Source organism: Polyodon spathula, chromosome 4, assembly GCF_017654505.1.
Source record: "Polyodon spathula isolate WHYD16114869_AA chromosome 4, ASM1765450v1, whole genome shotgun sequence".
Lineage (NCBI taxonomy): Eukaryota > Metazoa > Chordata > Actinopteri > Acipenseriformes > Polyodontidae > Polyodon > Polyodon spathula.
Genome location: NC_054537.1, coordinates 8,185,516 through 8,212,016, shown reverse-complemented (window position 1 = coordinate 8,212,016; position 26,501 = coordinate 8,185,516). Strand labels below are relative to the sequence as shown.

The window sequence follows — 26,501 nt, the reverse complement described above, 5'->3', positions numbered from 1 at the left end:
AGTGTTCTTTTGCATGCCCCTTTTCAAGCCTGTTTCCCCGTTGTACATTCATCTTGGTTATTTATTCGTTTCAAAATACTTCCAGGGAAATGATGACAAATGGGCTGTTGAAGATGTCAGGAAACAAGGTAAAATTCACACAAAATAAAGCTTTATCCTTCGGACTGCCGTTAGCTAATAGACTTTTTAATGGCATTAAAGATCAATTTTCGGTGGGTATGAAATTGCACAGTGATAATATATAATGTATTCTTCTTGATGTTTAGAATCACTCTGAATATCATTTCCTGTTTTAAGTTTTGGTGAATTTTCAGTAAGCAGAAGTTTAAGTACCCCTGTGGTCTCATGGGCTTTCAAACACGTCTTATCTTTAAGTTCAGCTGGGACACCAAAGTGTAACCATTAACCTGTTCCCTTGCAACACACTGCCCCTAGTGGACATGCAGGAGGCATTTCTTACATTCACTGGAGCATGACATGCAGAGCGATTCTAAACAGGAAGACTACTGGACATTACTGAGGATATTTGTGATATTTCAGACCCATACCAAGTGGCTCTTTAACATGCCAGTTGACTTAATAGTTTTCAGCTTTAACTTCAGTTCTGGAGGATGGACTTCAGCGCGCCCCCCACACACACACATACACATACAGATTCTGTAATGTTTCAGTGAATCATAACTTATAAATTAATCGTCACTTCTCCTGTCTTGTGGTTAATTAGATTCACATCCTTCCACGCCTCCACCTTTTTTCTCCTGGTTAACCACAATGACCCTCAAACCAAGTGGATTTCAGGCCAAACTGTTTAATTTTGTTCCATACGCCATAATCATCAAATAAATACAATTTACAAATGACATGTCATGAGGGGTTGTCCTGAACTAGTGAAGCTGCTTTTAATGGGTTTTAAGGAGTTAAAAGGGGGCCCAAAGGACTAGCAGGGCCCCTGGCCTGTATAGCATCTGGTGCCTGACGTGTTTATACATTATCCATTACAATGCAATATTTATTTATATAACGCCTTTCATCAAATGCGCTTTAGCACAGATATCACAATAAAACAGCAGTACAAATAAGTAAATATGAAGAAAAAAATTAAACTTAGGTTAAAAAAAGCTAATTTATAAAAATGAGTTTTTAATCAAGATTTAAAAACAGTTAAAGTCCCAGCTTTCCTGACAGAAACGGACAAGTCATTCCATAATTTCGGCGCTTTATAACAAAAAGCCCTTCCTCCTGTTTTCATTTTATTAACCTTGGGAATAACCAACAATCCCACATTCTGTGATCTAAGATTGCAATTAGGAATGTAGGGGGTCAGCAATTCCTGTGGATAAATAGGCACCAGTCCATTCAAGGCCTTGTAAGTTATATGGGCCTGCTGAATGCCTCACATTATTGGCATTGTATTACGAAGCGACGTGGTCATAAGTTTGTCTGTGGCCGAGAAAATATTTCAAGAAGCATGTGACAAATAAATAATGAATTAAGTGTTTAAACATGCAAGTAATAACGTGGACTGCGTACTTATTCTTTCACTTCAGACTGGCAGCATTTCATGCCACAGAAACTGGAAGTGAGGTTCACTGACTACCATCCCTGGGGAAAACCAGGAGGGGGTGCCCGGGTAATAGACAGTAATGGCAAGCTTCTGCATCCTGCTGGGAGTCTCAATAGCAGCAGCAGCAAAGTATGGAAGTACCTTGTTAATATAAACATTCTTTTATGAAAGCGCTGTAACGTAAGGCTGTGTAATTTGATGCATTTTCATTCCAGGATTCCTCTCACCAGTTGTGTAGCAGCGTTAGTTTCTTGCTCTCTGTTGCATTGTCTGCTGTTGTCTTATTGTTTGATATCCTTGTTCATGAGTTTCTTTGCTTATTTTGAGCCATGGTCTTTCTCATAGTGCTCTTTTCCTTTTCCCTTTGTCTTCAGCTGTTGTTTGTTTTGTGTGACTAACGTTTATCAAGAGATGTTATAATTGTATAATCCTTTAGTATTACTTTAGGTACTTAGCCTTACTGGGAACTTTTTTTATATTTTACATAATTCAGCATGTAACTGTAACTATAGCATGGCTTTGACATTTTCAGCAAACGTCTGTATTTTTTTTTTTTTTTTGGTGTCATTGTATAAGAGATAATATATGAAGTTCCTTTTTTGAATGGATTTTTAGGAATATAATATTTGGGGCCCAATCACTGAGACTGGGCAGAAGGAAAGAGAGGCAAGGAATGCAATACCCAAGGAAAAACAGAAGATAACATCTGATGCTAATGAACCGGTAGGAAGCATGTCTAATGTTTATTCATTAGATGATTTGCATACTGTAGGTGTCAGAGCAGTATAACAAAGGTCCACACTCATAGGAAAAACAAATTAATTCAAAAAAGGCATTTTCATTATTCTTCATTTCACAGCTTCATTCTTTGAAGGTCAAGCAGATTAAAGTTCTAATCCACAAAGAAAAATCACAAACATGTTTCAGCCAAAAAACCTTCATCAGTGTGTATACACTGGTTCAGTGCCTCGATTTAAATATACTGAGTTTAACAGGTAATTACAATTATGTAAAATATTAGTTCATGGGCACACAACACAAATTACCAACTGATTTACCACACCTGATATATCACAGATATATGTTCATCAATTTTTGCTTAGACATTATTAACATAGTTTTAAGGTTAGGTGCTCTTTTGTAAGTAAAAAGAGGGGGAGTTTGAAAAACAAAACCCAAAGACCTGTCAGAAGACAAAATATGTCAGTGTTTAGTCACTTGATTTGATCTTATTACCAAGAGGGTTAAATGTTAATGCGTAATTAACTAAACATAGTTTATGTTGTTTTGATTTTATAAACAAATAAACGGTCACGCTTGACACTTGACTTTGTAAAGTGTATCATTCAGCCATTTTTCTATATGTCACCGTGACCGAAAACGGTCCAACAGGTGTTTAGACTCTCAAACTATTCCTCCTTGGAAGTCTTCTCTTTAAGGAGGTAAGATGATAAATATTATAGAAACGCAAACAGGAAGAAGCAGTAGTAGTAGTAGTCTTAGACAGTTCAATTTCATAAACTGATTAATACACTAGATTATTGATTCTCTCTCTCTCTCTCTCTCTCTCTCTCTCTCTCTCTCTCTCTCTCTCTCTCTCTCTCTCTCTCCATACATATATGATTATGATTATGATTCTGGCAGTTCTAAGGCCCTGCACAGGTAACTTTGTAAATATAGTGTGAGTGTGTGTGTTTTCAAATAAAGTTCTGGTTATTTGAATTCAAGGTTGGCAAATTCAGATGTGGAATGTGGCAGACAGTGTCATAGGGGACTGGTAACCAAAGAGCTTTTATTTTGGGATTCTGTACCATCCTGCAGGAGTGCTGGAGGAGTGGTGCTGGATGCACTCATGTGGATGGCCAGCGAGGAGGCAGAGCACAGCAGCACAGAACCTCAGATGAAAGCTGTGATTATTACCAACCCCCTAAGGCATCATCTGCCACATTTCACACCTGGATTTGCAGAATGGGATTTAAATCCCATCCCTGCCAAATTTAAATGAAAATAAACAGCTTTATTTACAAAATGACCTGTGCAGGCCCTTTGTCCTGCCACAATGATACACTAAAATACACATGATTTGTTATTATTGCATTACTAAACCGCTGGATGTAGTTTAGAGTTTGTATAGCATACTTGGCAATTTAAACCATACACTTCCATTCTTTTGCACAGTACTTGAAAAAACAGCAGGAAAGAAGGCAGTCGCCAGACTATTATGCTGATCTTGCCCAGCAAGCACAATACAGGAAACGGCAGATTAAAGAAAACAAAGCGAGAGACTTAGCTGCAGAATGCATGGTAAGTTTCCAAAATGCCACAAAGTCTTGACATAAAGTGAGCATACAGTATTGTAGATTACTGAGTGCCATACCCTACTCTTCTAGCCTATGAAATGCTCTTAAATAGGGCTAAGGAACCTGCCTTCTGATAGGTTTGTTTATCTGTTGGTTTTTGCTATTAGTCTGTTTTTTTTTGTGTGTCTTTATATTTGTAAATGCACCTGTGCTGACTCCTCAGAAAAGGTAAGGAGTTACATGCCAATCACAAACACGTAGGATCCAAATACCAAATGGGAGATAAGGAACTAGAACAGGCTGACCAAGAGAAAGACTCATCGCTGTCGGCAACATGACAGTGCGGGGAAGCAATCAAAAAGGCAAACAGGATGCTTGGCTATATAGCTAAAAGTGTTGAGTACAAATCGAGGGAGATCTCCTCGTTCATACATATTCTTGTGTTGTTTGAGTTGTTTTTAAATGAACAGGTGTTTAAAAAGGGAGTTGAAAAACAAGAGTGAACACTATTAAAATAAGGTCCTTACATTGTGCAAATGAAACAGAAACTAGAAACAAAATACTTGTAATTTCAGCATAATGACACAATGCAATTCTGCACATGGAGTAGACCAAGACACGGTGTACCAACTTCCCAAAGAAAACAATCTTTGACCTCAGCTGACATTATGCCACAAGAGCAGGTATAGCTTTACTGTAGAAATGTGTGTTATTGCAACTGAAGTATCCTAAACTTTTATATAAATCTGTATAAAGTGAGCTGCTGCTGTATGGCAGTCAGGTAAATGGATTAGGATTTACAATAACAACATTTAGAAATAACACCTTGGTCTTATTTTCTTTTTGTAGTTCAGAAGACCAGGGTTTTCTGGGGTTCCATTTGTAGTGCGCGGTCGTTAAGAAATGAAGACTATCACAGCGCTTCAAAACAGATTCACATCCATCCCTTCATTTGCACTCAATAAAGAGTGAAAGTTAATAAAGACTGTGAAAATATTTTCTGCATACACATAGAGTAGACTCGCTAATGAAAACCAATTTGGACCAGAGCATTTTTAGATAAGCTTGTTTATATGGATAGGCTCAACAATTATTGATGAATTTTTTTTGACGAGTGTCCGAAATATTCTAATGTTGTTGTTGTTGTTTTGAGCCATGAGAAATATTTGAGAAATATGATCAAACCAGTTGGATACATTTTCCCCATCATGCACATCCATTCATTATGTAGGTACAAATGTGCAGTTTTGAAAGAAACAAATGTTGTATTTAAATAAATCTCTGTTTGCATTTAATGGGTTATTTCACCTGGAGGGTGCAACTGGCCCACCCCACTGGCTTCTATCCTGTCAATAACCAATCAGCTGCTTCCCCCATTTACTGATATGCTTTCAGCCAGTAACCTGCTTTGACCCAGAATACACTGCTGTGGTGAAAAACTTAGGAAGTGCAAGCGTGACAAATTTCCTGTGAGTGTAAGGTATAGAAACTGAGAACTGTCTTTAAAAAAGTGTAGTACCAGTGCAATGGTGATGTTACATACGTGGGTCATCACTAATACTGAATCAGGCACAGAGCAGTGGGTGCTGACACACAGATTTAATTAACACAATTAGCAATGGTAGCCCTAGTGTTGCATTTAATAAAGAAAACAAACCAAAACTAACCTAAAAATAAAAGGCGAGCGCTAGTCGCACAAAAGAAATGTTCCACTCCAGGAGCTTACTACACTACTCTACTCTCTCTATACACTATTTGGGATCAGCGTCCCCTAAACTAATTTACTTCTGTGCTCCCGGAGTCCCAGCATCATTACGGCTTCTCCTGCATCTTCATATGGCCTTGTCTAGTTGTTTCCTTCACGACCCCCATCTTGCATCTTGCCCTTTGTAATACATGTGTTGCTAATGGAAATGCAAAAAAGGAAGCAAGTAAATCAGTAACATACGTCCTGGATGGTATTGCTTGCTTGAGATTTATTTAACTCAAAGTAGTATCAGATATCATGTTTTAAAATAAAAATACATGTTTGCTATAACATTTCTTTAAAAACTGCACATGTGAGACCTATGAAGCTAATGATAGTGCAAAATGGTTTATTGATTTTTTGTAATACCTTAATTGAGAAACTAGTTTATAAAAGGCTTTGCCACTTAATATGATCATTTAAATGTACTCTTTGTTTCTGATCATCTGCATTAACACTGCCGTTACACAATGAACTTATTAGAGGACCTGCACATCTCTGGCTAAAAGTTTAGCATCACTTAGAATTTTAGGATTGAGACATAACTAAAAATGTATTGGACATAATGTAGTTAAAGAAACTACACAACTATATTGCAAGTGTCTACAGGAAGCCATAATAGTAGTACAGTATTTCATGTTAGATTTCAAAATGTCTCCTTTTTCAATTGTTATCAGTTTTTCTTTTAAGTATTTGCAAAAGTACAAAGCGGTAAGTAATTCAATATGTTAACGTAACATTATTGTTAATACCATAGGGTGATGGAAAAGTTTTGGCCAAAGCTGTAACAATAATGACAATTAAACAGTAAGTAGCTCTTTGGATAAGCCAACGTACCTTCATATAAATAAGTGACAGCACCATAAAGTGGCAGATCACTAGAGGGCGCTGTAATATGAAGGTATACACAGGGTTACTAATACATCTATACTTCTGGTTGTAGTATTAGGAGTTACAGGGTACTTTTAGTATATAAGAAACAGAAATACACTGCCACCTAATGGAGTTTGGAATGTATATATGGTTGGAAACAGAAAGCTAAGCTAAGACCATTCCGTAACTTAATACAGAAGGCTGTTAATTTCATCCTCCAGGTGTAGGTAACTCCCTTATTTACACAGTGGAAACAAACTTCCTCTGAATGAATACAGACGTGTCCCAATGTCCTTCCACCTGTCATCGAAGAGATCAATATTACATAACTAGGCAACCTTTTTTAAACCAACTTGGGTATTTACAAATGTTAACAGTAGGTGGCAGCATTCACCAACTGAACAAAAACAGTTCTGTACTACATAAAATACAACTTATTTGATTTTGTTTCCAATATTTTTTAACAAACAGCATAATGTTATTTGGTGAAAATCCTTGATGTTTGTCCTGTTTGAATTACAGTCGAGTAACGCTGTTTCTTGTTCAGCAATATGTTTCTCTAGATGTGTGTATTCAAGCATGGTGTGGAAATAACTGAATATCTTTGCCTGAAGGTGAAAAGTGAGCTGAGTGCAATATGTTCAGTATAATTTTAGTTAGTATCAAAGGGGGTGAAAAAAGAAGCAAGACATGCTTGCAATGGCTTTCTAAATCAGTATTCATGTTATTAAAAAGTACAAGGTTTTCTTAGGCATCATTTTTTTCTAGTCTCATTGAGAGATGGAATGAATCAGATTTATTTTATCTTGTATGACAGCTTACCTTCTAAATAGGGCTGTAATTCACAATTCCACATTAGAAAACATCAATTGTTTGAACTTAGAGTAAAGCGGAAGATATGGAGAAAGCGAAGCAGCTTAGAGTTGAAAATCTCTCTGAATAATTATCAAGGAGAAGGGAGAAGAACAAAGCTACAAACAGAAAGAAAGATGCACGTCTAGTGTACATTCTGTGTTATTGGATGAAAACCAAACTGAAGAAGTTAGAGAAACCACATCCTTAGGACAGCTGGAATAAAAATATAGAAGCTAAGCGAGCTGCTTGATGTAAATCAGATAGTCAAATTCATAAACATTATGCAAGATTATAAAGATGATCTAATTGTGTGATTAGCAGCATGGAAGCAGAACTTGCTATCTTTATATCAGAAGAAAGAACAGATTAACAACTATGAATAAAGAAAAACAAACATCGTGGCTCAGTTCTCCTTCCCCTCGTTAAATGTCTCAATCACGCTCACTTCTTTTGGGGTAGGAGGGATGTTACTGGTTTTTGACTCCTGGTACCACATCCCAGTAGGAGAAGGAAGCAGGTGTGATTTGGTGAACAGGTGATATGATAGGGAAACTGCCATTATTTCCCCCTTGAATTTCAGCCAGATTTTATTTTTACCTTACCGTATTATTCCAGTGGGATTCTTTGTCCAGACCAACACCAGATTTCAACATGCTGTAAATGTTGTTACACATGATATTCTATACTTTAACATCTACATTATATAAGGCAGCACTAGTCAATGTGACTCTGATGTATGAGGATGTATATCGTCACAATGCTTCATTAAGTTCTCGCTGTCTTAGACTGAGCCGAACTGTAGCAGCCAGACCCTAAGATCCTAATAAAGGAATAAGCTCTAAACGACGGTATCATTGCACCAGCAATTCAGATATAAAACTGAATTCAAAATAAAAGGCTTTCTCCATGTGTGCTTCTTTATTCAGAGTTCAAACAAATTATATTTTCTAATGTGGAATTGTGAATTACAGCCCTATTTAGAAGGTAAACAGTCATACAAGATAAAATAAATCCGATCAGATTCATTCCATCTCTCAATGAGACTAGAAAAGACTCACTCTATTATTCTTGAAGAAATTATGCCTCCCTGAAAATTTTTAGTAGTATGCTCAATGCTTATTCTGTGGAAGACGGTGGAGAGTATGAGTCTCTCAAGTGGATGAACTTGGTAATGGTGTATGAGCTGGGTAATATTTCCCATGGATGCCAGCTTGATTAAGGTGGATCAGTGCCATGCATCACATTAAAAGAGGAATGAACAGGTGAATAGGCTGATAACAGTGACTCATTTTGAGCAAATAATAGATCTTAATACTGTTGTAGAGTGAACTAAAGTTGTAGACATTGAGAGTATACAACTTTAGGTTGTTTCTCTATCCTTCACTGTTAACGGCGATGTTATTTAATATTATGCACCAATGCGTGGTGATACATTTTATGCATAAAATTACACGGCTCTTAATTGCGTAATTCACCGGGGTGTAAAACTTCATCAGCAGTATAGAGATATCTAAATAGAATAAATAGGACCTCTATTTGTGAATGTGGACTGAAGGAGAAGCATTGGCAGGAGCCTCTAATCAATTCCCAAGTACGATCTTTAAAACTAGAGAAGGAAAGATGATCAAATTCCATCTTCGTATATTGATGGAAACAACTCCACGTTTGCTGGAGGTGATATGCAAAAGAATTCTCTCATACGGGTTTGAACCCGTGGAACAGCGAAATGAACAGAATCCTAAAAATGTAAACTATAGCTAAAGCTTGTCCTTTCTACCAGCGGACTGAAATAAACAAATAGATACTAGTATGACAAATGTACTGCCAAACAACTAAACATGACTTACATGGTGTAACTGCCATACATTTCTGTTCCCACTACTTAGTTGATTGCCATTTCTATAGTCTGTTGCACCCTTAAAGGGATGCTTTTCTATCTAACCACCGCCTTTCCTTCTCGATCAATCTAATATATTATTGCTAAATGAAAATACCTAATTCAATACAGTATAGTTGACTGGGGACTGTTCAACTTTCATCTGGGAGAAAGTATTGTAGCAAAATATAATGCAATAAACGATATCTTTTTTGTTTTATTTTTGTATTTGATTTAACGCATCATAGATAAATTGGGTTGGTAATATCATTATAAAAAGTATTATTGTTGAACCTAGAACATGTTCAGTTTCACACTAAAACTTTTTTAAAACTTTGCTTATTGATTTGTTAACGTCAGTACAAGTACATTTATATACAGCAATCAGCAGTGTTTATCAAATGAGTAAAATAAAAGGAGTTTAAATGCACACTGCAATTGAAAGAATGCAGTGAGTAGAAAAGAGGCAGAGAAAGAAAAAATAGTTCAGAAAGGAGACGTCCACGAAAGAGTTCAAATGAACAGTTATTTCAAAAAAGTTTTATTGTCCATTAAATAGAGCATAACATGGAAATTTGTCTTCAGCTTTCACCATGGCTCAGTCCAAATAAACAACAATGTACACACAGCATCAATAAATAACAATAATAAAACAATAATGCTAGCGTAAATAGCACAGCTATTGCATTTGACAAATGACCATGCCCATAATGAAGCATAGTATAATTTGGCCCATGCCCTTGTCCATTGGAGCTCAATAGCCACCCCTGGCAGAACTATGATGTAATGTATATTGTTTGATGATAACTAATGCCAGCGGGCAGGACAAGTGGCTCTCTGGGCCCCCTCCCCCCTAGACAAGGTGCACTGCAAGGTGGGGGCAGAGGAGGAGGAGGACCAAACAAAGAAACGACAAGGAGGTGTAGACGTGCTATTGAAGAGACAGTTTGATTACGTGTATAATTAGTGGGTGGATTCTCCTTTCAGAAATGCAACAAAGTTGCCAAGAAAAGGAAAAGAAAGAAAGAAAGAAAAACCCACTAAAACTGAATTCTTGTGTCTTACGGCATTTGTCTTAGACTAGACTCTTGTTTCTGTTTACATTCCTTAAAGAAAGCTTAGCTTAGCTGTGGAGACAAGCTTCCTATCTTCTTGAAACCTGTTTGCATTGACTGAGCTAAAAGAAGAATGTTGTATTACTTAAGTGGAAAATTACAAATGAGTGTTTAGCTACATAGCTCTAACAGAGGTTGATGTTCTTGTATTTAATCTATTTTCTACTTGGACTTGTAAGGTACCTGTAACAGCCATTAAGGGTCTCTCAATCTTTGTGCTTTGGGTTTGAGTTCTCAGTTTTCTCTGGAACTTGGTAATGGATTACACTTTGAACTTAACTCTGCTAGTGTTTGTCTTGAAACGTAATCTTCCATAGTGTCCCAACATGAAATCCAATAACTTATTGTTTCTGATTACAGTAAACCTGGAGAATCTAATTAACCAAGATACTGATGTGTGTATTCAAAACCCTAAGTGAGTCATCTTTAGACACAGCAGTGCTTGACCCTAACATAGCTTCAGCTGACCTAAAAAACATAACTGTGGAAATTAAATGTAGGTCAATCCACTAGATAAATGAGCAGTGTCTTATTAAACTAGTTTAGTGCTTCCCAGGTCATTTCACCTCAGCAGTCTCTTCACGGTTAAGATTCGTACTGGCTGCAAGGGTGGCAGTCATTAAGGAAGCAGCTGGCAGGTAACCGACAGGGGCTGAAGGGGTGGAGACAAACTGAACTTCTGAGACTTCATTAGAGAATGAGTGTGCATGAAAGGAAAATGCATGGAATACTTTGTGAGCTGCAATCTCTTTAAAGACTAAATAACTTTATACACCTTTTTGATTTGCCATTCTATTTCTCTATATAGAACCACATGTTTTCAGTCTGAACTCATGTGATAGATAAAATATTTATTACAGGTTAGACATGATAAGACATTTATGCATATTATACGTTCCTGAATAAAACATTTAATATATAATACATCTTTTCCTCTGATAAGTGGAGAGGCTGACTGTAGGGAAGCCATGTGCAGGGGGCAGGGGACAATGCCTGGTTATTGACGCTTGATGACTTGATTTGACTGACTGATTAAAAGCGAGTTCCCTGCGAATCACCACTTTGCTTCTATGGACTCCCCTGTCTTTATGTTCTGTAGAGAACCATTATGTACTGAATGCAATTCATTTGAAGTGATAGAACCCTCATTCGGTGTACCAGTTTAAATATTTCATGTGAATGCGGTTTTATATATCCGTCTTTGAAAATAAAAAATATGAAGTGATTTGAAACTGGTTTAGATTGTGATCTGCAGAAGGTATCTTAAGTCCTTATGCAAAAATTAGTTTGGTAGACTGAACATAAAAAATACAATTAAAAAGACACATAATTGTATTGAAATTGAAAGTGTTTTAAGACTGAATGGGAAGTTGTGTTCAGGTCCAGATTGAGGTGAGCACGCACAGCTGTGGGGGGGAATGTCATGATGTTCATCATTTGCATGTGTGGCATTTCACTAAACTATAAAAACTGGAGTTGAAATAAAGGGACCTATGCATCAAACTTTTTAAGGAATGTTTTATTTCTCTCAAAATGGGCTTAAAAAACATTCTTAAAACAGTCCTTTATGCTTTTTGAATTTGAGCATGAGGATGATAGGAAATGTAGTTCTGAGAGGTTCATGCAGGTACATGGGAAGCCATCTTGAGGCAAGGAATGCAATTTTAATTTTAAAAAAATGGTCAAAATGTAAAAAGATTAAATAAATGAAATAATATACACACCTTATGTAAACAGTTGTAGCAACACATGGGAACATGTAACACAATACAATAAAAAGGTCCTTTAATTAATATGTACCCTTTAATACATAATTGAATATTGAATTAAACCTAATATTTATATTTAGCAGCTTATTTAAATCTTTTTACCTTGGAACCCTTCACTCCCCTTGATTAACAATACACTTCTGATATTTATATAACTTCTTCCAGAATTATTTAGAGCCTTCATCCATCACCTGTCCATTACAGACTGTATTACAGAGGATCAGTTACCTGTCAGGCATTACATAATCTTTCATTCAAGGAGCACAAGTTGCCATTAAATAACCATTGTTCTCCATAGAATCCCTTGGTTCCCAAGCTAGGGCATTAAAGCTCCTGTTAAAAGCCTCAGGTTTACACCTGTCGCTGTAGTTGCAAACCAGTTGCAAATGAGTCGGAAGTTTAGGGTGAAATTTACTAAATAAGCGCAATGCTATTAGCGACTTTTTAGGGAATGCTTTGTGGCAGCAGTGTTTTTTTGTGGTTCAACCTTAGATGCAAATGTTATAGGCGTTCCTGCATAAGTTTGCAAAAATGGGGTTCTCAAATATTATAATGAGATGCACTAAAGCTGCCAGCAATTGCGACACTTACAATTGCATCAATTTGTTCAGAACTTTTGAAAGCCTGTTTTAAACAGTTGCAATTGTTGCTGGTATTTCCCAGTCCGCTTTTTCTCTTGCTTTGCCAGTTGCGCTCAATGCATTTTTGAGACAAACACCCAAGAACCCAATTTTCAGTAAAGTCAGGGTGTACTTACAAGCCTTGAAAACACACTTCTATGACATTTCTGGTTTTCCCAATGTGTTGGGAGCAATAGACTGCACACATGTGCCACTAACCCCTCCAGCTCATTCAGAGCATCTGTATAGGATTGTGGAAGGGTGGTGGGAAATTCATTGACACACACGGGAGACAGAAGGTTTCTTTGCAACATCGCACTGGTGCCCAGTTTTATTATTTTCCTTTTTGCATTATTTTCTCTATAGCCCGCAGAGGGCGCTATTGTCTGTGGCCTGGACAACGGTAATTAGGACCACAGGGTTACCAACACAGGTATACACCAGCACACTCACAGGTGCTCAAAAGAATAATGAAGACAAAAGGTGAAAGAAAAAGGAAAAATAAAACACGGTAATAAAACTACAAAATAAAGGTGCTGCGCTGGGCAGCGTTACTCCAACCGTTGCTATCCGCACAGCCCAGATCTCTGTCCTACACTCACCCGTTCCCTCAACCTGAATGTACTGTTCAGGGTTCTGCCCAAGTTTTTCCCCACTACTAAAAATTCAGTTATTTTTAATTAATTTGTTGTGCTGCTTATTCTTCTCCGGCCTTGCTCGGTCTGGCAGCAGAGCTTCCGCCAGCTGGCTCGTCTTAGAGGGGCAGGCTGAGGGAACAACAGAGCGTTAACTTATTGGGTCATCAATCCCCCAAGGCCCGCCTCTCAGCCACTCAGAGAAAAGGAAAGCCAACACACCCTCTTCCCCACCTCTCCGTGTCACTGCCATAACTCACAAGCGGATCTACGAGGCTGCTGCCCCCTTCCTACAGTACCACGCATGCGCCAAACAGTCAGAACCATGATCTATTGTGTGTTAATTGTCTAGGCTACTAAGTGCGCCAAGTTAAAAATAATAATTTGAAAAAAAAAAACCCAGCTAAAATCATTTAGTTTCAATTTAAAATAATCTTTTCTTCGCATTGTACACCAATGTGTACATTGTAGCAGCATGCTTTATTTTGTATTACGGATAGCCTACAGGCTAAAGTAAAAAGAAAATGTGCTAGTTATTCATTTGCTTTTACTACTGTGCGGGGCCCTATGCGGTGATGATTAAGTGTGGGTCCAGAACATCAAATTAATGCTACAGTAGCAACCATATCTTAAAGTTAGTACTGTATAAAGGTGCATCATGTAATCCTATGCACCTGCATATACTAACATTAAGATACGGTAAGTAATATAAAATAATATTAAAATGTTAATCAATATTTCAGTTTGTTAGACTTTATCATTTTATATACAGCAATTCACAGCGTCAAAGCACTAAGAATTCCAGCCTACTTATCACATATTAACTTTTTCTAAAATGACCCTGCCCCAATAGGCCTATAAAAAAATACAGCAATGCCCGACTATAAGTGGGTTCTGACAGTGAGTGAGAATAACCAGGCAGAAATAAATACATAATAATAACAAAAATTCCCTCTTTGACACTTGAAACTCCTTGTAATGCCACTTGTTTTACAAATTAACTCCTGGGCATTATCAAATACTTTTTTTCATTTTACGTTCTAAATGTAAGAACATAAATTGCAAGCTTTAGCGGCAGCAAAGTGCTTATCAAATCTGAGTATTTTAAAGTCTTGGCAACTTTCGCTCCCATTTAACAGCATGGCCAAATTTGACAATATTTTTTGAGTCATTGTTGAGTGCAAATATGTCTTGATCAATTTCCGCCTGGAAAAGCTGCGCTCACCAGAAGCACCCACCACTGGAATGATCTGTTGGCTCATTGCACACAAATGTTGCAAAAAGGAGCATGTAAGAACTAACTTTATTAAAGACCCATTCAATTTTGCAAAGATGTTATTCACTGGGGAGAAAATGGCACACTAAAAGCAACTAAGTCTGAGCTGGAGAGAAACACAGATTCAGAAAGGCAGAAGATTCTTCACACATCCCACCAGAATACCAAATGGAGGATTGCACACCTAAGTGGAAAGAAGTAGAGCAAGCTGTGAAAAAGGAAAGGGCACCATCATCTCCTGGGCCTAATGGAGTTCCATACAGAGTCTACAAGTGCCCCTGGTGTTCTAGGAATCCTGTGAAAATTTATGAAAGTAACATGGGAAAACAGGTTGTACCAAGAGCACTGAGCAGGTGGGGTCTTTATATCCAAAGAAACGTATTCTACGAGTATCGGTCAGTTTCGCTCTATTTCCCTGTTAAACATGGAAGACGAGATTTTCTTCAGCATTGTTGCTCAGAGATTGTAATCTTACCTATTGAAGAACTGCTTCATTGACACTTAGTACAGAAAGCTGGTATTCCAGGTTTCCCATGATGCTTAGAGCACATCAGTGTGATCTGACAGCAAATTCAAACAGCTGAAAAGGAATGGAAGGAGCTCCATGTGACATTCTGGATTTAGCTAATGCATACAGTTCAGTACCACATGAGCTTCTTTGGGCCGCATTTCATTTTTTTTTTTTGTACTGAGGACAATAACAAACTTAGTGAAAGCCTACCTCAGAGATTTGCAATTTTGTTTTTCAACTTCAGAATTCACCACTACATGGCATTGTATAGAAATTGGAATAATGGCAGTATGCACCATTTCTCCACTTGCTTTTACCAATGCAATGGAAATAAGTATTAGGGCATCAAAATGGGTAGTGGGAGTAGAATGCTTGGCTTCTGGAATGTGACTGCCACAAATTAGAACATACGTGGATGACATGACAATCATGACTACAACAGTAGCCTGCACTATTTGGTTATTGGGCAAACTAATCAATAACATTGAATGGGCACTAATGCAATTCAAGCCCACTAAGTCAAGGAGCATCTCTATAATTAAAGGTCAAGTAGTAGATAGGTTCTACGGTGAGGCAATACCAACAGTGTCTGAGAAGCCTGTGATAAGTCTTGGGAGATGGTATGATGGAGACTTAAAGGACACAGTTTGTATGGAAGAAGTGAGACAACAAGTAATAAGGGTTGAAGAGCATAGACAGCAGTGCTTTACCAGGTAAACTTAAACTCTGGTGCTTTTAGTTTGGTCTACTGCCAAGACTTCTGTGGCCACTCACTGTGTATGAGTTTTCTTGACAACAGTAGAGAAGCTGGAAGCGTTAATCAGTTCATACGTTAATCAGTTCATACGTCAAGAAATGGTTAGGAGTTCCACCCTGTCTCAACAGAGTGGGACTGTATGATAAAGGGATATTGCAGCTGCCAGTGTCAGCTCTAACCAGGGAGTTTAAGCTTGGAAATGACATTGGCAGAGTCACAAGACGAATGTGTGAGGGAGGCAGCACCGGTGTTGAAAACTGGAAGAAAGTTGGTGGCAAAGGCTGCCCTTTGTATTAGTGATATCATGGCGCAAGTACAGTATGGAAGAGGAGGCCTCGGTCTCAGCTCAACGGAGGAAGCTGGTGGTCAATGAGGTGCCAAAGCAGGAGGAGAGGATTAGGTGCGTGAAGGCAGTTTCCCAGGCCAAGCAGGGAGAGTGGACGAGATGGGAGGTTGTAGAACGACGCAAGATTGGCTGGCGAGATCTATGGACAATGGAACAGAGCAGGATCAGTTTACTCATCAGGCCAACTTATGATGTTCTCACATCACCACAGAACCTTAATCTATGGGTAGGAGAGGATCAGTGGTTTCCTTTATGTTCATCGCCAGCTACATTAAGACACATTTCGACAGAATGTAAGGTGGGTCTTAGCCAAGGATGGTTTACTTGGTGTCATGACCAGGTGCTGCGATGTTTGGCCTTAGCATTGGAAGACAAAAAGAGAATGCCACTACTAACCTTCGACCTGATATTGTTTTGTGGTCTGGATCAGCTCGCTTTGTTCACCTGGTAGAGCTAACAGTGCCATTGGAGGATGCTGAGGATGTGGCGTATGAAAGGATGAAACTTCGGTACGCTCGACTAGCTGCTGAATAGCGAGGATGGTTTACCCATCCAGGTTTACGCAATGGAGGTGGGTTGTCGAGGATTTGTGGCACACTCCACAACCCGGTTTTATCAGAGACATCAGATTCAGTGGTTAGGAGTTGTGACGCATAGTGAAGAACTTATCTGAATCAGCAGAGAGGAGCAGCAGCTGGCTCTGGTTCAGATGAAAACATTCTGGTTGGGGACCTCAAGCACATAGGACACAGACTATAACCGCAACTAATCTTTTCCCGCTGTGCACATGTTTCTACTGTCAAAAAGTCAGGGGGCTTGGCCCACCCACTTTTAAAAATGAGTGGATCCGTTTGCCTATTCTTTTGTTTTTGTTATGATTTTGAAAAAACTGTTTTTCTTTATGCAAATTAGAATGATAAAAGCTACTTAAAATGACCCTGATGTATTTTAATAGCGGTTATGTAATATGTTATTATCGGTATCAGTATTAAGGTCTGTACAACTGAAATATGTTCAATGACACAATGTTTGATTTAGCAGCTGAATGACTCAGACAATAATTGCATTGATTTGTTGATGAACTGAATACTTAAATGTGAAAGATAAGCACATTCAGTTTTATCTAGTGAGTGGGCCAGCTTCAGTGGGCATCACACTCCCCAGAAAAGGATCATTATTGAAGTGTAAATTATAAAGTGCATGTTGAAAAGCTATGATTAAATGTGGGCTGTTCATGAATAATTACTGAGTGAGCTTGTTTGGTTTTTCTCTCCCTCGCTGATTCAGAGGCAGCCATCTTCCCTGCTTGTTGTTTTCGAAAGCAAAAGCACTTACTATAACTCCCAGTCTAAAAGTTTTCTGTGTTAGTTTGATTTTTGTACTTTTATAAAATTTTACTTTTTGCGATAAAACAACATAACATTATAATACTCAATAGTATGATGCTACAAAATTCTTCTTAAATGGTGTTTTGTATTGCAATGAATTATTTTTCATTTTCATATATTAGTATTCTAACAGTAATTACAAATATAATTCATTTTATAAGAAAGCTCCAGCATACTTTATCATTCAATATGACAGCCCCTGGCACACTATTGTTTTATACATATCTATTTATTGCTTTGGGAAGGTTCTGGGAACTAGTAGAAGTCTTTAAGCTGATATGGCCTGATTTGGTTAAGAAGACATATAATCTTTAACGCATGTCATACTGACATAGCCGTCTGTAAATTCTATGAGGTACAGTATATAAAGACCAGAGTCAACAGTGTTCTGTAGTCTTTTCAGTGTTCTGAAGAAACAGTGCACCAGACGAGCCAGCACTGAGTATGAGCTGGAAGCTGCAGTTCACTCTGTGTAATACAGAGCTGGAGAGTTAGCCAGTATAGGACAGCAGAATCCAAGGAAGAGAACCAGGCAGCTGAAGAACAGCACTATACCTCTGTGAAGCCTTACAAGAAAGAGAACCAGGCAGCTGAAGAACAGCACTATACCTCTGTGAAGCCTTGCAAGAAAGAGGACCAGGCAGCTGAAGAACAGCACTATACCTCTGTGAAGGAAGAGAACCAGGCAGCTGAAGAACAGCACTATACCTCTGTGAAGGAAGAGGACCAGGCAGCTGAAGAACAGCACTATACCTCTGTGAAGGAAGAGAACCAGGCAGCTGAAGAACAGCACTATACCTCTGTGAAGGAAGAGAACCAGGCAGCTGAAGAACAGCACTATCCCTCTGTGAAGGAAGAGGACCAGGCAGCTGAAGAACAGCACTATCCCTCTGTGAAGGAAGAGGACCAGGCAGCTGAAGAACAGCACTATACCTCTGTGAAGGAAGAGAACCAGGCAGCTGAAGAACAGCACTATACCTCTGTGAAGGAAGAGAACCAGGCAGCTGAAGAACAGCACTATACCTCTGTGAAGGAAGAGAACCAGAACCAGGCAGCTGAAGAACAGCACTGTACCTCTGTGAAGGAAGAGAACCAGGCAGCTGAAGAACAGCACTATACCTCTGTGAAGGAAGAGAACCAGGCAGCTGAAGAACAGCACTATACCTCTGTGAAGGAAGAGAACCAGGCAGCTGAAGAACAGCACTATACCTCTGTGAAGGAAGAGGACCAGGCAGCTGAAGAACAGCACTATACCTCTGTGAAGGAAGAGAACCAGGCAGCTGAAGAACAGCACTGTACCTCTGTGAAGGAAGAGAACCAGGCAGCTGAAGAACAGCACTATACCTCTGTGAAGGAAGAGGACCAGGCAGCTGAAGAACAGCACTATACCTCTGTGAAGCCTTGCAAGGAAGCTCAGGTTTCGTTTTTGTGTAACAACGTCTTCATTATTTTACAATACAAAACATAAATCCTTGCTATCCGTTACAGTTTAGCTCTCTGTACAGAGTACTATCAGCAGTCTATTTTTTTTTACATTCCCAACAGGTTTAGTTTGTTGAAACCTGCTTGCCACTGATAATACACAACAGAAAGCAGAGCTATGTATTATTGCTCATTTTAAATATAAGTAAGGGCCTCAAAAAACAATCTTAAAAAGTGTTACTAAAATAAATTTAATTTTGGAAAACCTATTTGGGTGGCTATAAGGAAGAATAAATCTCCCATATTCATTTGGTATTGGTAGTGAGTAGGTAACATCTGGGGTACAATTGCATTAGTCTTGTTTATTACAATACAGGCAGTATGTTGCCCACTGTGTTTAGTGTATATGACAAATAGAATAGTAAAAACAGCTGTGGGCCATGCACACACATAAACATCTTGATTTATATGATATTATGTTTCAGGCTTCAATGTAAGTTTCAGTGCAAGTTTACCAAGGTAAATGTGTGCTGTAATTTTGCAGTTTATTAATCTTTGTCCCATGCCGCATTAAACAATGATCATGTTGTTGCCAGGGTCTTTGTATTTAATGATTTATTTTTTACAATGCATGCTTTCCCAGACATCTCTGCGGCTTACCATTCATACTATGACAGTACAGTTTATGCCTTACTATGCGTTTGTTTTCTACTTCATCCTTTTATGCATTTCCTCTCCTAATAAAGCTGTTTAACATTTTGGCAATTCATGGTAGTCGGTTTTAATAAAGTATTTCAAAGTTCTCATAGTAGCAGTTCAATCGTAACCAGAAGATATTTAATATAAGTGTTTCTCTCAATATTCTTTTTTTTTTTTTTTTTTTTTGTCGTTCCTTAAACTCTACTTTTTTGTACAATCACTTTCTCATACCAGGTGTTTAATCCAGTTCACAATAAATTAGCCGTATATGCGCTTTTTCAATTTAAAATATAAAGTTACCTTCTTAGGTATATCGGTTTTTATATTTAAACAGTTTGTGTGAACTCTGGAGTTCGATAAGTTACCATACTAAAACTTTGAAAAAGCATATATGCATTGTAAAATAGACACATAGATAGTAAACGTAGTACAATTACGCACAAAGGTACTGAAGCATACAACACAGGACACTTTATGTACGTCCCAAAGCACTCCAAATCCCAGTGTGCACTTCTAATCCCAGCATTCTGAGACCGACGCGGAAGGAAGGGAAACGCTGCGGTTTCAGTCTGTTTCTTTTGACTGGTCGGTGGTTTTGTCAACGTTGCCAATCACCTCCCCCCCACTCCCCCTATCCCCGGCCTCAGGCACAAAGAAGCAAGCGCTGCTCTGCTTTCGAGGTATGCCGCTTCTGAAAACAAATCGTCCGTTTCCTCTGTATCCTAAAAAACAATTTTTAGTTTAAATAGTGACGAGCTGCCAGCCCTCTGTAGGAAAAACTACATTAGAGGTATGTATGTTGCATTTGATACAACAGTATTCTCGCGTGCATGCATCCCTTCTTTTAATGAAAGTGAAGATGAATATAATTAGCAGATTAAATAAGACGTTTTTAAAAAAGGTATATTTCGTTTTATACACACTTTTTGCAGATACTATGGACAAGACCGTGTAGACGTCCTAACAAAAAACAAACAAAAAATGTGTTTTTGTAGTTAAGTAAAATATTGTTTTACAGTTATATATTATTTTATGATTGTATTCATTTTAATAAGGTTCATCTAATATCAAAACTACATATCTAGTTTCCCTACAGCGTTAGGCGTCGAGTTTATCATTTAGCAAACATTGTTTTGTCTTATGGAAAACAAATTATTGGCTGTCACTATCTCCATGGTGACGGAGTACGGAACACGGGGGTGGGGGGCGTTGGGTTCAGTGGCCGCTTCTTGGTCTAAGGTGGGGTAACTGATAGTGTGGCATCCCTGTTGCACAGCTGAACCTCTGGCATGCCTTCAGCGTGCAATTGCATTCATTTTGTCTTGGCCCGGCTGAACCGACTCCATTTTTAAAGTATGCAATCTTTATTGATTGCCAGCTGCACCGTTTAATTTTTACTGGTATACAAATTAGAAAACCCCAGAGAAGAAAATGGTTGCTTTTTTTCCTTTCTTTTTTCTTACTCTGACACAAAGTAGACAATACATTTAAACACTACAGTATGTATTTTTGCTTTTGTTACTCGTTTTCATGTTTATTTAATATGTGAATCAGATTTTTTTTCTATTAGTGAGTGGCATTTTTTCAATAGAGGAGACTTACCACAGCAAAGTCTTTTTAAAGGCAATCCCAATTTGAAAAAGTTTGATCAATGAATGCTGGTTTATAAATTTTGTGAATGTTCCCTTACAAAAAGAATAAACAGGATAACACTTGAATGCTTCTAATATTATCAGATTCCCTTCAAGTTGCAACTTGTTCTTTGTCAATGGCAAACACACATGATCTACAACTTACTATAGGAAAAATGGGTTGAAGCATAACCACCCAGAGTTTAAGGTAGAACTACTGTCATGACCAAAATGCCAGAGATTAGTTTTGCCTACATTATATCTGTCTCCACCCTCTGTTTTTAGTGAATGAAGGGGCTGATTATTGTAAGTCATGCACAGTACAGGTGCTGGAGCCTATATTGGATTATGGTTAGCTTCCAGGTAAGTGCAACTGTCTAAAAAGTCTTTTAAATAAACGAGTTAATAAAAAACTGCAGGAATGTATAACCGTGTGGAATTGGGGGAGGGGGGGGGGGGGTTCAGTTGTGCAACGTTTAAAGTGTCCTATGCTCTACCTGTCCCCATGCATTTTTCAACAAGACTGCAGTTGCTTTGATAGTTATTATTCACATACCCCTGGGTCAAGACTCATTCATTAATCAACTCTGGGAAGAAACCAAACAAGAACTTGCTTCAAACCACAGAATTTTTCAACGGAACTGCATATCCTTCTTGCATATTGGACTACAGAACATGTGCTCTGTGTGGCTGTAAGGGAGACCTGTTTTTTGAATAACCCACCAGGGTATCGCATTCATTTGGAGAGCTCCTTGGTTTGAGTTGCACTAGAAATGGACACATAGAAGGGACATCTGTTTGCTTTCAGTGCTCAATTGAATTACTCGTATGTGAATAAGAAATTCAAAGCCATCACTATTTTCTAGAAAAAGATCAAGTAGTTCTTCCTCAGAGACACAATGTGTACTGTGTGCTCAGTTAATCCATTTGTACTGCATGTACTCACTTCTATGCAGTAGTTAACACGAGTCCTCATCGAATAGTAATGATCCGTTCTTCTTGTACAGGTAAGAAGGCCTTAAGAAGACATGTCAGCTCTCTGGCCAAAGAAGCCTATAAGATATTCCCCCGAAGCCGAAATACACTCCAGCTCAGCCATGAGAAAGAAAGCAACCGTGAGCAGCATGCACCGGCTGATAAGAGACGATTCGGAGACGGTGCAGTGGGACAGCAGGGCTGCAGCCGCAGCAAGTGATGCTGAGCACGACGATACAGCTAGCAGTGTAGTTTCAAGTAAGCACAAGTCTTAAGTTTTTTACCTTTTGAAGTTGATATATCTTAGTTTAAATCTTTTTTTTTTTTTTTTTTTTTTTTTTTTTTTAAAGGTTTAAGAAAAAATGCTTATGAAATTCTAGATAAGGGCAGCTCTCATAACTTATCCTATAAATAAACAAACAAATACATAAATATGTCTTTCTGTATGTAGATCAAAAAGGTTTCTGCATATGTCAAAATTATTATATATGAATTTTGGATAAGGATATTAAGTCTGCACAATTTGTAATTTCTTTTCTTGTTGCAGCAGAATCCACAGCAGAAGTCCTTTCACCTACTGCCATTTTGACCATAACTAAACTCAAATGCCAACTAGAAAGCAAACAGGAAAGGATCACCTATCTTGAAAAACAGGTTGAAGATCTCCAGCAAGATCGCAGCTTTCTTCGTTCACAAATTGAGAATTTAACAAGAGGTCCAAAGACAACTGAAGGTAAACTCTTGAGACTGCTTGCATTTACATCTTGCCTTGTTTTTTATAAGTACGTACGTGTGTGTGTGTGTGTGTGTGTGTATATATATATATATATATATATATATATATATATATATATATATATATATATATATATACACACATACACACACACACACACACACACACATCACAAGTCTGAGTCCACCATCAAAAGGAAATAAAAAAAAATAATTCAAACAAATATAAACTGTAGTACTTGATTTTTGCATTTATATAATTTAAAACTAAGGTATTTGTAAGTTCAATATAGGCATGAAGTTACATACATGCAAACTATTTATGAGCTCTTCTGAGTTAGAGACTTGCTGTTTTTAATGTACATCTAATTGATTTTTTTCGTATACTTTGTATCAAGCATTCATTGGAAATCTGGTAGAAGTTGGGATTACAACCATTTATCTGCTGATTTACCATTGAACTTTGAAAAGCAACCACAAAAACAAAAAAACACAAAAACAACCACAAAAACAAAAAAAGACCTGTGAACTGAACACTGAAATAAAAGCTAAAGTCATAGCTCTTCAATAAGAAAGCCGCAATCTAAGGATTATTGCAGATACAAAATCTGAGACAGATTTTGCAGGGTTCTGAGGAAGAGTACAGTTTAATCCCTCTTGCAAGGTCAAGGCACCCAAGAAAAACTTCTTCGAAAGCAGGATTGTGTTATTAGTAGAATATAGATTTCCACTGTCTTCAAAAGATCTCTGTGCATAACTGTAAAGTCATTCTTGCACTTAAATATACTTGTTCTTTCCATTCAGATGCTAAGCCGAGGAAAAGGTCCAGAACAACATCCAGTAGCTCAGCATTCAGCATGGACAGCGGCTCTGACATGTCATTGACAACAGTGTCTTCAGCAACTTCCAGTGAGGTCAAAAAAAGAAAGCATCACAAAGACAAAAGGAGGGGCAAGAAATCTAAAGATTACAGCAGAAAAAGAGGTATGACATGTTGATTTATAAAGCATAACATCTAAAGACAAAATAGGACTAACCCTAGTGGCTTTTTATAAGTATCAAGTTACAAAACAAACAGCAACTATGGTAAGATAACAGCGTTATTATAAAATCAATGTTATTAAGTTATTATAGTTTTTTGTCATTTGGTACTCTTTACAAGCCACGATAACAATAGCTGTGCCATTTATTAAAAATGTACCCCTTGGGTAAGATGCTTATAGACACTTAGTTTTGAAAATATTCAAATAACTGTTGATTGAAGAGAGATCATTATGATTTTTTTATGTGATTTTCTTATCGTTATAGTGTACAAAAAACAAAACAATACAATATTACAAATAAATAGTACATGAAACTAGTTGAAACTGCCATAGGAACTGTTATTTTCAGTTTGTTGATTTCTGTGTTTCCAGAGTCAAGAAAATGATGCATTGTATTTTTAAAAGGAAACTGTGGTTTAATTTTGTATGTATATATGTGTGTGTATATATTGCATTTACTTCCTTTCCAGCAACTGGTGTGCAGTATGTCATTCATCGGTACAAGCAGGTGCTGTCTACCTTCAACAAGAAGAAAAGCATGAGCGGAGCGTTCCGTCATTACGGCATTGACCGGAACACCATTGCTAACACCGCACCCATAGCGGAGCTACACCTCGCAGCCAAAGACATGCTGTCGGTAGTGGGACTCTTCAATTCACGCGAAGAGACACTGGTTAAATACGCACAAAAATGTGCCACTCTCATGGAAAATGATGAGAGCCTGTCCCGGAAAATCGAGTTAATGAAAGCTACTGGGGAGCTGTTGCCAATAACAGCCAAAAAATCCAAAATACTTGATGTAAAAGCAGAAAAGCATTAGACAGGGGACAGTAGATCCCTGAAAATGAGGTGGAGTCGCCCGGTCCTCAATGAAAAATATTTAAACTAATGATAATTGCAGACCAATTAAAAAAAAAATATATATATATATTATTTAAATGGTTTGGAGTTAAGAAATCATTATTTGTGGTGCACTTGGGAATGCCTTATTTTGGAAGAGAAGACTTAAAATTCATTAAGGTAAAAAAAAAAAAAAATTAAACATGATTCTTGATTTAAGCTATTGATAAAACTTGTTCTGGGGAGTGACAGAAAGATTATAGAGATGGACAGCCCAAGTGGACAAAATAAGCAAGCCATTAAACAAGGGGCTTGGCTTTAATGGTTTATTATGATACCAGTACATGTTTCACATATGTACATCATACATACATACAACACACACCACACCCACACCCACACACACACATATAATATATATATATATATATATATAATATATATATATATATTATATATATATATATATATATATTACCGCGGGGTACCATTAATAAATTATATTTTTTATAATTTTTCATTTTATTTAATTTTATCCGCTAAAAATTGTTTGTTTTTTTTATTATAGGTACACATTAATAAAATAATTCAAATAGGTGTGTAGAAATAACAACTAAGTATACATCGTGTTTTAACTGTATACATAGTTTTTTTTTATTAAACATATCCGCTTGTTTTTAAACATTTTGACATAAACAGACCTAGCACAGAAAAACTAAGTTACCATCATTTTTAGCGGCAGTAACTGCAACGTACCTGAAGTCCCCCGCTATTTAATTAACTGCCTATTCACAGTAAATACTGCCCATGCCCTCTATAAAAATACAGTAAGATAAAATATATATATATTTATACACGCTACTGTTGCCTTGACAGCTATGATTGAAAGCATTCATTTAAAAATGTAATTCTATGTTTGCATCATAAGATTTTTCATTTTATATGCTGTATTTCGCATTTGCGAAAAGCACAGGTATCGCTCACTCTCTCCCTCTAGATGTAGATATAGATAGATAGAGAGAGAGCATGTCAGTGCTTAGAAATTCAGGCCTGTGATTTGGTTAAAACCTTATATAAGCAAAAATAAAATTAACTATTGCCCTCGCATCCTTACACCACTGGGCAATAGTCTCCGTCTGTGATGTGATTGGTTCACATCACTGTCAACCCCTCCCCTTTGTTGTTTCAAACAAGAAGATAAAATGGCTGAATGAAAAAACAGCTGAACGGCGATTCTGTGACCTAATAGAAAATTAATATCAAAACAAAGTACAAAATAAAAAAAAAAAAAATTTGCAGTATGAACATCAAAAACATGTTCTGTTTGTTATTTTATTATTCACTTATGCTGTATCAGCTATATTTAAACAACATACTATAAAGCTATAAATAATTGCGACCAAAATAGGGATGGAAATACGACTCTCGTTGCATAGCAGTTTGATCCCTTCCTGGTTTTACTAGGATTGTAATAAGATACACCTGAGCATGCTACCTATATACTGTGGCTAATGAAGATTGTAG

The 26,501-nt window shown here is 37.5% G+C and overlaps 1 protein-coding gene across 5 annotated transcripts; it reads left to right on the top strand.

Annotated features, from left to right (window-relative positions):
• Positions 1-1,572: 1,572 nt before the first annotated feature.
• LOC121314127 (coiled-coil domain-containing protein 106-like) lies at positions 1,573-25,316 on the top strand. Of its 5 annotated transcripts, XM_041247062.1 has the most exons (7): positions 1,573-1,693; positions 2,180-2,287; positions 3,743-3,868; positions 22,392-22,617; positions 22,907-23,092; positions 23,899-24,078; positions 24,608-25,316. In XM_041247062.1, the coding sequence occupies exons 4-7, from the start codon at positions 22,413-22,415 to the stop codon at positions 24,955-24,957; spliced, it is 921 nt and encodes a 306-aa protein (XP_041102996.1). In that variant the 5' UTR covers positions 1,573-1,693; positions 2,180-2,287; positions 3,743-3,868; positions 22,392-22,412; the 3' UTR covers positions 24,958-25,316. The 5 variants fall into 5 exon arrangements, with proteins under 5 accessions (XP_041102996.1, XP_041102999.1, XP_041102995.1 ...); XM_041247065.1 differs by lacking the exons at positions 1,573-1,693; positions 2,180-2,287; positions 3,743-3,868 and adding an exon at positions 20,339-20,433; XM_041247061.1 differs by lacking the exons at positions 1,573-1,693; positions 2,180-2,287; positions 3,743-3,868 and adding an exon at positions 20,348-20,543.
• The last annotated feature ends 1,185 nt before the right edge of the window (positions 25,317-26,501 follow it).

Excerpts from the sequence above, each read along its gene's own strand:
- LOC121314127 (XM_041247062.1), top strand. The coding sequence starts at position 22,413 with ATGTCAGCTCTCTGGCCAAAGAAGCCTATAAGATATTCCCCCGAAGCC. Across the intron at positions 22,618-22,906 it reads AGCTAGCAGTGTAGTTTCAA|CAGAATCCACAGCAGAAGTC; the intron begins GTAAGCACAAGT and ends TTCTTGTTGCAG. Across the intron at positions 23,093-23,898 it reads AGGTCCAAAGACAACTGAAG|ATGCTAAGCCGAGGAAAAGG; the intron begins GTAAACTCTTGA and ends CTTTCCATTCAG.